General features: G+C 35.3%; 1 protein-coding gene across 1 annotated transcript in view; it reads right to left on the bottom strand.

The window, feature by feature from the left end:
* LOC100374388 (ubiquitin-protein ligase E3C-like) overlaps positions 1-10,884 on the bottom strand; it is a 42,582-nt gene extending 31,698 nt beyond the window's left edge. Inside the window, exons 1-7 of the mRNA XM_085503273.1 lie at positions 10,537-10,884; positions 6,226-6,279; positions 5,609-5,824; positions 4,528-4,640; positions 3,520-3,680; positions 2,995-3,151; positions 2,352-2,602 (exon numbers count right to left, since the gene is read on the bottom strand). Of these exons, the coding sequence (XP_085359399.1) occupies positions 2,352-2,602; positions 2,995-3,151; positions 3,520-3,680; positions 4,528-4,640; positions 5,609-5,824; positions 6,226-6,279; positions 10,537-10,602 (1,018 nt within the window). The 5' untranslated portion in view covers positions 10,603-10,884. The remainder of the gene's footprint in view (positions 1-2,351; positions 2,603-2,994; positions 3,152-3,519; positions 3,681-4,527; positions 4,641-5,608; positions 5,825-6,225; positions 6,280-10,536) is intronic.
* Between the last annotated feature and the right edge of the window lie 3,205 nt (positions 10,885-14,089).

Here is a 14,089-nt window from a genome sequence, read left to right as displayed (position 1 = left end):
CCCAATAAATTATTCATACATGTCAAGCTCTGTTCGATTTTTTCAGGGCCTGTGGCCGTTTTTAGTCGAAAATATTTTTTGTGGGAACAATTTTACGTATACGTATACGGTTTAGGCCGAAGTCATTCAATGATCGTGACCTAATTTTAAAAATTGAATGTCAAATTTTACCAGACATGGACCGACATGGATTCGGTATCGTTATTTTTGGAATTAATCATTAACATTTCCTCGTTTCTCTGCTCTGTCAAAATGAGTTACCTATGTTTTTTTTCACGTGATTGTCTCATTAAAATAAAATAACATATTACATTTAGAACAAGCACCCAAAACACGTAACAAGAGGTCCCAGTTCAGTTGCTTTCACGATACAAGTGTCATACAACTATTAGATTTGAAGTGCCGATCAGAATTTAATAATAGTTAATACTAGTTAGTTGTACGTTCACACTTTACTATCAAAACCACCATTTCGACCACCCCTGCTGCGCCAGTGATCAGTGTTTGGACGAGCGGTCGGTGTTTTCAATGAGCGAGCGAGCCAAAAAAAAAAAAAAAAAAAAAAACGCGATTAAAATGCGGTCGGTTTCCGGTCGGACAAGACCGCATGGTCGGAAATTAAGCGTTAAGCGGTCGATGTAAAAGCGGAAGGTTGGGCGAAATGAGTACTGTATGGCCATGTTTCTCCGACGAAGTCTTGACTAACAATAATGCTGACAATGGACGTTAGATTGTTTGCACTCATTGTTTGCAACTGGAAGCTTATCACCCGTTATATCAGAATCGTCAACAACGGAGTATACAGATAAGATGTTATCATTTAAACCCTTTCAAAGATAAACAATATGCAAACGGCAGTTGTAGTCTTTTCTGCTAGCGTTTTAAAACACTGATTTGAGCGACGTTATTTCGCAATTTCGATCTTTTGTAAACCTGGGATGATGTATCAAGGTCTAAAGTGAACGTTTTATCAATTTTTGAAAAATCAAGAAAAAAGTGAAAATTTCCCTTCTCGCTACCTTAATGCTGAATTTCAATCGCTTGCAAATGCACCAATGCCTGCTGACGATTGGACAAGTACTGTAGAATACTTTATTTTCGCTTGGAATTTATTTTCGCTGAAGGGATGATTCCGTGAAAATAAAATCCAGCGAAAATACTTTTTTCCCCCATATTTCACATTAAACTCATCAAAAATCAGTGAAAATAAATTCCATACAAAACTCCCAAAAAGCCTTTTCAGCGAAAATTAATTCCAGCGAAAATAAAGTATTCCACAGTACTTTAATATTAGAATTGACCCAACAAGATGTAGGATGAAACAGAACTTCTACGCAAACTTGAATGATGTGTTTCACAAACATTTACATTCATTTTAAATTCAAAGATGCATTGTTATTGACAAGTAGATATTCAAATCGTAGCCTCCCAGTAAGCTTAAAGTGCCTGTGAAATGCCCACCAACACATTCCCCCCTTTTGGATTTGTGTTCCACTGAAAAGGACAGTATATATAGACTCATATTCCAGTAAATTTGAGATCTTTCTCATGTTGTAGCCACATCCACATATCCTAAAACAGTCAACAGTTTTGGCTTTCCGACCCGACGCATTCACCTATTTCAGGATGTCAGGATGTCAATTCACTCGCATGTGGCTATGAATTAGTTACTGTGATTTACAAATCGACTCATTATATCATTTGTTTTTACTATTTCTCTATTTCATTGATATGATTCAATGTTCAGAATGTTAAAACATTTTCTCTTTTTATTTTAATTTTGAATCTTTTTTTTTTACATTTTACTTTCAGACGATGGAATACATCAGTCTATGAGCAATTGGCATACCAGGGTAGATTGAGTTTGAAACCAATTTTTTCACTTTAAATATTTTGTACTTAATAACATAAAAAATAATAATATTGATGTAACAATAAATGATCTTGGGCGAGAAAGTAGCTTGCATTTCACAGGTACTTTAGGACAGTTGGGAAGGTGTAACACTAATACCAAGTAACACAACTGTGAAGCTTATACATAATTTGTATGCAAGGATGTTGGATAAAGTAACAAGCAAAAAGTTACCATTTTTGAAAATGACGCATAAATTTATTCATAACATATGGTAACCATGGTTTTAGTGCCATTCCAGCAATATTGAAAAGCAGCAGACTTTTCCATCCACTTCATTGATTTCAAAGTACAAGTCTCATCAGCACGTCCTCTCACAGGACTTAATTTGTAGCGACATTGAGTTCAAATTTAATCATACTTATTGAGCCTTCTGAGTAAAATCTTAGGTGAAAATCCTCAATTACAGTTGGTGTAAATTTAAATTTTAGTGACTCACCTGCTACTGGCTCAACTAATAACAAAACTGAATAGAGCAACCATGGCGATGCCCACACTGTAAGGTGTTCCAGACCCGTATCTGTGGACTGGTTTGTTTCCATGGTATCCTGTGGGATCAGACAATGCAAGAAATCCACAAACGGGAAAGGATATTTTCCATAAGCTAATGCCGGCAGTAAATATAATCCAATCTGATCAGTAAGACTTGGACAGAATATATCCTGACATAGACCTTCAAATACAACATTTCTATAAATAAAAAGATATGTCAGAGTAAGCATGATATCATGTGATATATCGGTATACAACACAGGATGGGACATCCATTCACCATATATTTGCTTTATTAGAAGTACATCTCCAATAGAGCGCATGTGAATTACAATCATTAAAATATGACTTATTTTGATCATAAACACACCTGATTGAGCAGTATTCAATCTATAACACGGAATCGCAGCAACTAATAATGAAATAATGAATTGCATGTAGATAGAAACAGACACCGGGACTCATAGCAAGGAATCTTAGCAGAAATTGCTACAAGGATTCACAACAAGGAATTGTGGTGAAGAATCGCAGATGATACAGTAAGTTGTCTCATTATAATAATAACGAAAAATTAATGTACATATACTCACCTAAATTGTTTATTTTCTTTACAAGATTGTGAAAGTTTGATTGGTCTGAGAACAAGTTCCAGTACAGTAGTGGCAATAGGAGTTGGAGGGTTGGGAGATTGTTCAATATCACTGGGTACCCTCTCATTTAATAATGTCATTACTGATTGATAATAACCTGCACGAATATTGATAACAAAAAATGAAATCAACAATATGATCAAATGTATTTTCAGACACAGAATATATGCTAATTAACACATTAGAATTTACTGTAGAATACTTTATTTTCGCTTGAAATTTGTTTTCGATGAAGTGATGCTTCAGTGAAAATAAAATTCAGCAAATATACTTTTTTTCCTATATTTCACATTCATGAAAAATCAGTGAAAATAAATTCCTTACAAAACACCCAAAAAAACTTTTCAGCGAAAATTAATTCCAGCTAAAATAAAGTAGTTTACAGTACACAACTTGCTTGTACATGTAAGCCATACAAGGTATTTCAGACAGCAAACATCTAGACATGAAATGAATATTTCTTACCTTTATGAATGAGTGATGACATCAGTTTAATCACTATCTGTGTAGTCTGTATTTGAGTTAATCTCTTGTCCTTTCTATAAGTATCTATACTCGTGTAGATTTCTATGACTCGTAGTGGTGAGGATATCGCAGTGGAGCTCTGTGCTGCTGTTTCTAGTAGCCTGGTTAAAACAGACACATTGATATAGTAATCGAACATTAAAGGCTACTCAAGCCACGTAACTAAAATTGATTTTCAGGTTCTCTAGTTACCAGGTACTCCACAATGTCAAGAACAAGGGAGCATTGGGATAATTCTGGTCATCACAAATATGCTTTAGTTTTGCACTAAACATGTTTACTTGTTATAGTAATCATTTATTTGTTTGGATCTCACTCTGCAACTAAACTTCCTATAAATGACAATGAAAAGCAGAGCTCGTTTCCACATACAGCCAACGAAACAAGTACTCAAGAGTAAAAAAAGTGATATGTTTAGTTTTTAAAGTGCGGTGGTTGTCGCGCCCATAATTCAATGTGCTCTTCAAATGGAAAGTCGCCATCTTTGTTTATATGAGACCCATATATCTCACGCATGTGTGGCATGACGACCACTGCCCTTTAAAATCAACTGATATTGCAATTCAAGAATATTCATAAAAGTTAGGGGAGTGGGTATGTTGTGTTGGTAGTATACCAGTATTATTTATAAAATGTGCTTTATTGGCGACTCCTACAATATGTGAAAATATTTCTTGTTATCCACTGGTGCCAATATTAGACGATTCACCCAGATTAAAACTTATGGTAGGCTATATTAAATTATATTAGAGGCGATTGCGGGCGAACACATGTCGGGACACTATTTAACTGTGTGAGCACAAATTCAAATACATACTCCAATGGGAAGCTGAATCATTCGCCCATACTGAAACATATTTCTTGCATTTAGCATGCAAATTGCAACCATCAAATATTTCACATCCGAGTCACACTGATTAATTTAATGTACAAAAATAAAATACTTACTGGCAACAATGAAGTAAAATTTGTCCAGTTTGGTAAACCCATAACTTTGGCTGATCCAGGAGGAATTCCAGCGAGACATTAGGATGCTTAATGAGTAACTGACACAGTGAAACCTACAAGGGATGATGACAACACAAAATATAATCAATTTAGACTAATTAGCTTTGACATCAAGATGCAAAACACAATTGGGCAATACCGTCAGCGAAAATTATGTTTCATAATTACAATATGGCATTTAAGGTAGCGAGACTATTATTTGTGTTGAAAATTAAGATTTTCACATTTATTTATTAATTGATGAAATGCACTATAAACTTTCATGTGATAAAGTCAACATAATATAGAATGTCATGTAAGTTGGTTAAAATGTAGATTTTCTGAAGGGAAACAAGGCAGCCTCAGTAGTGTTTTACAAAATCAGCAACACAGGTTTAATCTGTGTGCCTATAAGTTTCAAAGATAAACTCAAGACAAAGCAATGTTAGGATGTGTTATCAGTAGCTATCTGACACACAATGAGTGTTTCCAAACATTTGAGTGGTTTATCTCCGCCCCTGTTTGTTTCACGGGTTAGTCATTTGCATATGAATGTGTCAGACACAAGGTCACACAGCCACTGAAAAAAATCATTGATTTTGGTGTTTTCATGTGCCGAATTTATCCAATTATAGCTATCCCATTCCTTTATTTTTTTGGTTTCCAATAGCCTTACACATTTGGATGTCCCTACACATGTTAAAACAGACCTTGATGGGAAAACAAATTGATTGTGCCGATAAACAAGCTTGAAAATCTCACAACTGGAAGATGAAAACAAGTATGCAAATAATAGTCTTGCTACCTTAACTGAGAACTTCAGTATGACTAGAAAATTACTGACCACACGATTCCTGACCAAGAAAATGACTGACCATAAGATATCACAGCTATTAAATGATACAATTTGGCCTCATTGTCAACATTGCAAAACTAGAAATTCTGCTATGACGTAAAGTATGCCTTGAATTAGTGAAATCTGGTACAGCTGATATCAAATAATATGCTACCGATAGTTATCATTTTAACATAGGATATTTACCAATCTATCAGAGTCTTTTCTTTCTTTGTAAAAATATAAAATCTGACGATAGAGAGTTGACAATGTATTTTTTGTTATGTATCCTTTGGATTTATGGTAATGTTGTAACTCCACATCAAAGTCTTCTCTTTCTTTATGTCTTCTGTTTTGTCTCACTCTCGATCCCCTCCACCAAGACTGTAACTGTGTTGCACTCACAATTCTCCGTCTATGGTTCTACATGTATAGATGAAATAAATTAATTATACAATGTAGCAATAAACCACCATCAAAAACCATGTGTAAATGTGATACAACATCTAAGACGTACTACTTGCAACTGTGGTGAAACAAAATTGGGCCCTGTAACTAGCATATAGCGATTCTAAATACAATCAATCCAATCATATCTTGGCATTGTGATGTTTATTCGAGTAGTTACATATACATGTACTTGTTAGCCACAATGTCGATGTATGTAAAATTGACAGAATTTTGAAGAAATATGAACGCTGATTAGCTATCATACACCCATCGATGTTGACCTATAATTAATAACTGATCACAACCTTTCCTTATTTCTGATATGATAATGTGAGCAAATCAATTCAAATAAAAGAAAGATTGGTGCTTCTTACCTCTCTTTTCTGTCGTTCTAACTTATTTTGTAACAACAATGACTCAGTTTTCTCCTGAAAAACATTCATAATAATGAGAAAAAAAAATTATTACAGTAAGTCCAGAAGTACTGGTCAGCAAGTAGTTAATTAGTGAGCAAATTTGCTATTCGGCTGACCTAATAATTACTGTAAATAATCTGTTATTGGGACATAGATGCTGTACAATGAATGTGTTATACTCTAGTATAAGTCAATATGGGGGAAGGAGGGTACATTTTTAACAGATACATTAATTTATCAAAGCTACATAAAAACACACTGTACCGTATATGTAGACTACTTAGATACGCCTTTACATACATAAAGGGACTGTGCCAGGATATTTCACTGTTATTGTTAAGAGATCGTTAACCCATCCATCTTCCCCCAAGTTACAACTATGAATATCATAGCACTGATTGTATGACAAATTTATGTAGATTACTTGAACACTGGTCAAGATTTTCTTGAAAACCTAGTTAGTTTTTGAGGGAAGAAAAAAAAAGTAGAATAAAGTCAATCACTGTTATGCAACAGTAATAGTAAATAAAGTACCCCTTGGTTATCTGGTTATAAACAGGCTTTCTGTATTTATACTTGTACCAAATCATTTATTATCCAAAAAAAGAAATGTGCTTTAGCAGATAGTCAGATGATTTGAATTTGAACCACAATTCTATAGTTCTGCCCATGGTGCTTCACAAATATCTACAAGGGCATATAATAATTATTGCATCTTTAGAAATACACATTTATTTCAGTATATAGCAATAGAAACATGAATCAATACACACAAAAAATATTACAAGTTTAAGTAAGATAAGTTTTAAAAAGTAAATAAAATATAATAAGTTTAAATCACATGTTTTTGTGTGTGTTGTTGGAATGCCATGAAGGTCAATTGTGCAACATGCTTAATTGAGGTTTTGTCTGTTATTTTCATTAAAAATTTCGGCAGGACTCCAGAAGACGTACCTACACTTTATGCAATTTTTTTTAATTATGCTAATTTATTCATGACGTAGCAGTTTCGGTGCTCATGAATATTCATTAATTTGTGGGTCAATACATTTTAAAAGGGGCGATTGAAGAGAATTAAACCCGGGTCCTCCTGATCACTATGTAGAGAACTGACCCACAAGACCACAATGGATTGACTGGTTGTGTTTGCATTTGATAAGAGTATATAGTGTGTATATATAGAACTACAACATATTTCTATTATTGAGTTACAATTGTCCAAAAAATTGGCAATTTTGTGTTTTTACTTGTGTAAACTATATACATGGCATAACCCGTTAGTGTACATTTTGCCAATTGGGTGTTTGCCATTTGCGTTGCCCATACCTGACCCGACCCTAACCCTAATGCCAAGACACGTTCCTGTTAATAATTCCGTTGCCCATACCTGACCCGACCCTAAACCTAATGCCAAGACACGTTCCTGTTTATATTTGCTCAATAATGATACTCTGTTGTGCACTGTCTGCAGGTAAGTTGCATTGATGTCAACTGATTAAACAAGTCGGGTTTAAGTAATTTCCACTATTAACAAGTGGTTAAATTGTGACAATAAATGTGTGGACAAATATTTGAGATTAATTTTGGTGTAGACAACTCGTTTAATTATTTTACACCATTACAAGTTGTTAAATTGAGAGAATAAATTTCTCAACAAATATTTAATACTTTAATAGTTTGGTGTAAACAACTCACGTTTGATTAATTCCCACAATTACAGGCTGTTAAATTGAGAGAATAAGTGTGCGGACAAATATTTTAGACTTATTTTGGTGTAGACAGCTCTCGTTTAATTATTTTACACTATTACAAGTTGTTAAATTGAGAGAATAAATGTGCGGACAAATATTTTAGACTTATTTTGGTGTAGACAGCTCTCGTTTAATTATTTTACACCATTACAAGTTGTTAAATTGAGAGAATAAATGTGCGGACAAATATTTTAGACTTATTTTGGTGTAGACAGCTCTCGTTTAATTATTTTACACCATTACAAGTTGTTAAATTGAGAGAATAAATGTGCGGACAAATATTTTAGACTTATTTTGGTGTAGACAGCTCTCGTTTAATTATTTTACACCATTACAAGTTGTTAAATTGAGAGAATAAATGTGCGGACAAATATTTTAGACTTATTTTGGTGTAGACAGCTCTCGTTTAATTATTTTACACCATTACAAGTTGTTAAATTGAGAGAATAAATGTGCGGACAAATATTTTAGACTTATTTTGGTGTAGACAGCTCTCGTTTAATTATTTTACACCATTACAAGTTGTTAAATTGAGAGAATAAATGTATGGATAAATATTTGATACTTATTTAGGTGTAAGAACCAACCAACCAACTTCCACTATCGCAAGTTGTTAAAATAATGAAATAAATATACTGGTATCATTGGATATTTGATTTAATTGTGAAACTTTCTAACAAAATGTTAACTGCTGGTTTCGAACCCTCAATCAACAATTCCGCAGACACAGTATAAATTCCACAACACCACAGAAGATATTCGTCTGTTGCCTGAATTGTTTTCGTAATATAGGGAACGCCATGGACGCTTTAACAAAACTTACCTTGACTTGGGTCTTGTTTATCTCTTGTGATTGGAAACTGTTGAACAAATTGCTGGTCGTCCAGTTTAAGACGTAAGTTATTTTATTATTTATTCATTCAGTTTTGTACGGTGGAGTTTTGTGAGGTTTATTATTTTTTCGCGACGTTCTTTGCTTACTTGTTTACGGTTTGAGAGATTTCAGTTTATTTGATTTACGTTTTTACGGTAGCTCTGAGCGGGACTCGAACCCACTGTCTTTTCAAGCTAATTTTGTTTTATTTTGATGGCACGCTTGTGTACCACGCCACGACGTTGGTCGTTAAGTGGTGTTCATTTTTCTAACTACTCCAGTGTTCCGATGAGTTGAACGGAAAAGCCAAAACGATTGCTCATTTCTGATTGCTTCGGTTCTGGTGAGTGTGTATCTAGTGTGATTCGAACCCATGTCGTTTGTATTGAGCGTTTTTTTATTTCCCATGTTGGCTAGGCCGTAATATGCAACCACTTCCCCGTTTTATTGTGATTTTGAAATTGAGAGTGTTTAATGATGTCTTCCTTGCCCATCACGCCATGACCCAGTTTCAACCACACGGCCATTTTGCAACAAGTGCGTGACCCTCGGCGTCACCCGACTGACTGTATGATCGTTCTGTTCAACTGATAAGCTAGGATTTATTATCGTTATTATCATTATATTGTCACATGATTTGTTTTACTTTATATGCAATGTCTTAAGTATCGAGGAAACAACCCCGATTGAAGGTCATGTATTTTGTGACGTCACCAATTCGTGTGTAGGTACGGCTTCTAGATCCGTGCCAAAATTTCATTATTAATTTTAATTTCTTTTGGGAATATTATATGCGAGAACAAATCTTGTCATAACGACATGTTTTTTGGACAAACTATGAGTAAATCTTCTTCATCTTCTACTTTATGCGTATCACAATGCAGGAAAATTCTATCTTGTAATGTTGTTTTGGGGCGTGTGTATCTATCTGCCTGTTTCTATACCAAGGTCATGATTATGGTACTTATCCTGAATTTGGTTAAACTGATTTTTTGTTTAATATTTATAACATTTGATAAATACTGTTCATAACAAAAATCTTTCTTAAATTTTGGGTATGTACATAATTTTCTATCATCTTTCATGTTTGATCGCCAATGATCAGTGTATTTCTGTGACCCAAATCATGTAATTTGCTTATTAATATTAGATTAATACCAGTACTGGGAAAACAAAGGATTGTGAGGGGTAAACCACATGCCACCGACATGCCTTACATTGTAATAGGCGGTCGGGAATTGATACCAAGTATAGCAAAGGGTAGTTTGTCTTTAAAAGGAACCACACGTTTTTTGTAGTCTGCAGATCCATAAATGTACCAAGATACATCATAGGTGTGAGTAAGCCCATGTGTGGTAAATATCCCTTGAAACAAAACTGAGTGAACTGCATAAAATTGAATCACGGTGTACCTTCTACCTATGGTTCATAGTCCAATGTCCGGTCATATTTTACTGACTTGCCACTGTCAAGATATCAACCAACAACAGTATCAAGATATCAAAACGCAAAAATGGCAAAAATTATCGTCAACAAAGACAAAATAAAGTTAGGATAACGTTGATCTGGAACTACTGTACCTCCATGATTCGACTTCGTGAAATTGAAATAAACAATACACGGCTGAACAGATTATTAACTAACCTGTTTACTTGCTCCACCAAGGGATACTTTCGGCCTCGATCGATAATCACCATTAAATCCAAACATTGTAAATCTTTTTTACAATCTCGGCGACGAACTATTGGAGATTCACTGTGCTGTTGATCACCGGAGCAGTCGGCGTCTCCGAACGTTGGGTTCTAACGTTACAGTCGATAATGTTCTCCAAAAACTTCAAAAACAAATAATGTTCTGCGCATATATACATCAAGAGCTCCGATTACTTCAATGAATTTTCCACAAAATTATTCGAATAAAAAACGATATATACAGGAAATAACTTCGAGAACATTCGCAACAACACAAGGGGTAAATCCAACATGGCGCTAAACAATGTAAAACTGATGCTATGATTGGTGCAATCTCCACTTATCAATTTTCAACAACCAATCAACAACGCTGTAACTAAACATTTTTATCTGATTACGTCACGGGAAATGCCTTGTAATGCTGACACCAAACAAAACCTTCAATTTTAGCGAGTCATTCTCAGCATAGGTCAATGACGATTAAACACATACTAACTGGCGGTGTTTTTTTCATATATTGATTATGGCTAAATTTTGGAAGACGTACTTACACACGAATTGGCGACGTCACAAAATACATAACCTGAAAATATTCGTTTTCCCATTTAGGGTTTCTCGATTCTTTATATATATGTATATATCTTTGAAAATGTGTTTATAGGGTATCTTTCATGGATGTGTATATTTTCTTTTTCTTTGGGGAGGGGTTAAAAAGTTATTAAATCATAGCAATTACAATTATGGTGTTGCCATCTAATGATACAAATTCATAATGCAAACATTTAGCGGCCACTAGTCGAAGTCAATATATTAACACGACCATGAAGGAATATGTTTCAATAATAAATAAAGTAAATAAATAAGTGACTTGACAATTATAACTTTCAATGTTCTTGAAATAGAATGGAAATAGACAATTATTATGGAATTTGTAACAATTTGTTATGGCTTCGTATTAGTCAGCTTGACGGGGTCGCGTGAGTTGTGCCCTCCGCTCCGGGGGGGGGGGGGGCTACTTCCACATTAAGTGGGTAAGGGTGTGTAGCTCACCTCTCGTAAACCATACTCACTTCTAAACCATTTTATTCTATTTATATGCCCACTTCTAAACACAAATGTTTCCACCGTTAAAACAAAATACCCAGCGACGCATTTTCTTCAACCTTTCCCGGTAACTGGGTTTGAATATAAGGACCTGTGAAAAAGTAAATACATTCTACACACTTCTAAACCAAACCATTGATAAATGACTATCCACTTCTAAACAAAATAACGTGAAATAACACCCCAGTCGGGCGGCACATACCCGTATTGCACTTCGAATAAACTTTGTCACCACTTTCATTTTCATAATTTTGAAAGTATTGTTTTTCAAACAAATTATGCTACAGTCTTACATTTAATTAATCCAGATTTACCAAGTTGGCCTAGTTAGTCAAAACAAATATTTTCCCCAAATGACATAGAAAAGTAAAACGCAGACTCCCAAGTACCCAAGTTAATCGACCCAGCCTTGTTTATTTTGTGGTGCACATGTATTTCCGGTTTTTCTATTCGATTTCATGCGAGTAAAATCTTCACACTTATCCAATTTATATTCGTAATTGAGGCGTACAATCAGTGCTGTAATATTGATTGTTATATTGTGCAGCGGTAATAACAAATGGAAGCCAATTAGCGTGTAATGGTGATAGGAGTTAGATTAAAGGGGAGCAGAAGTCTTGTATTTTTCACTCTGTACATAAAATTTGACAACTATGAATGAATTCTGTTGATAAAATCAACTTGTATGTGCTGCGAAATGGCCTATATATCGGGTATAAAACGGGCTATGAAGTAGACGACAAACGTCCACTTTGCCTGGCGTCATTTCGCCTCTAGGGGGACAGTCAATGATGTCACCAGTGAACACTGATAATTGAACCCATTTTTGTTGAAAGGTTTTTCGACGTATACAATTCTAAAGGGCGCCATTACGCTGTTGTTGACAATGATAATGTATTTAATATTGTATTTCTCGTCTGTTTTTCTGAGTGGGACGAGATTTATGCCAGTCTGTGCCTGATGGCTACCCAACACTAACACATTAACAGCTGTAACAATCAAACCAATCAGAGCAGCTTGTTTGTTGACAGGTTTTTCGATGTATGAAATTCTGCCTTGTATATATGCTTCGACTCAAGTGAACCTATCATGATCCATGATCCATTTTTTGAAACGTTTCCACGTTTTAATGAATGAATCGACCCCAGGGGGCACTCTCTATATGCCGATACTACCCCATGTGCGTTCCAAATTTAGCGGGAAAGGGCGGTGTTTTTCACCTTGTAATACATGCCCACGCGGGAGGTAAATCGGCCCCCTTGAAATGCTAATGTTTGAAATAGGCCCCCAGGAATAAACTCACAGGGTTGCTGAGCCCACTGTAGCCCCACTCTTGCAACAACCACTCCCATACACCGCCCTAGGCCTCGAATTGGCGGACCCATGAAACAACGAATGACACGTCCAACAGGAGTTGCATACATAGCTACCATAAGTAGTTTGTTTGAGTCCATCACACTCCACTTAAGTGCAAAAAATGGCAGAGAATGCTCGCAATAGGAGTAGGATATTCTAAATATATGTCTGTAATAGGGGGTGTTTTTTCTTCAATGTGTCTGCTCTGGGGGTGTTAAATTAACATTGCATCCGCAATAGGGGGTATGGTTTGCCAAGGTGCTGCCAGCATATACGTATGTCAGCCTGCCAGCCCTAAACCCTTAGCCGTCATTGGTAGTTCTATGAGTATGCTAGCTTTGACACATTTGTCAAGTTTAGCGTATATATCTTCCAACAAATTGTGTGCTTTTGCTGCCTGATTATTTGATTATCACCATAACTTGTCAACGTGTTTCTTGCAAGAATTATGGAAGATAGCTAGATGGATATTGTGGAGGTGCTATATGTGGTGAACTAACCTCCTTTTCGTTGATGATACATACCTCATTACAGAAACAGTGGAAGACCTAGATCTAACAAGAAGGCTGGAAATTACAAGTAGAAGTTATGGTATTGAAATCAGTTCAAAAAAGATGGTAAGTGGAGTGTGTAGATTGATAGAGACATCCTTGAGAATTAGGATAACGTCTTCAATACATACCAGACCTGAAAAGATCTGAATAGCGAAGGTCATCCTATCTAAATTGTTCATATTAAGTAATGTTCTGGTTGACTCTATCTCGCTCAGTGGCTGAGAATGTTTGGCAGTTTGTAAGAAAATGGAAATGAATCTTGCAGCTTTTGAGACCTAATCATTGAAAAGGTTGCCTTACATCACCTGGAGGGAGAAGAAGAATATAATACAGACCAACACAAGAAAGAACCATAGCAGGTCGAACAGAATAACCAAGACCTAATCCTAGTTAAAACTGGAGGTGCTGGAGGATATACATTAGTTGGAGTAGTTTCGATTTGAAAACATCCTCGGAAAAAGCTGTTTCTCGTATGGAGTGGAAAAAAAGTGT

The sequence above is a fragment of the Saccoglossus kowalevskii genome, chromosome 9 (assembly GCF_978046115.1).
Source record: "Saccoglossus kowalevskii chromosome 9, keSacKowa6.1, whole genome shotgun sequence".
Lineage (NCBI taxonomy): Eukaryota > Metazoa > Hemichordata > Enteropneusta > Harrimaniidae > Saccoglossus > Saccoglossus kowalevskii.
The sequence above is the reverse complement of the archived record's forward strand: the minus strand, read 5'-3'. Positions and strand labels throughout refer to the sequence as shown.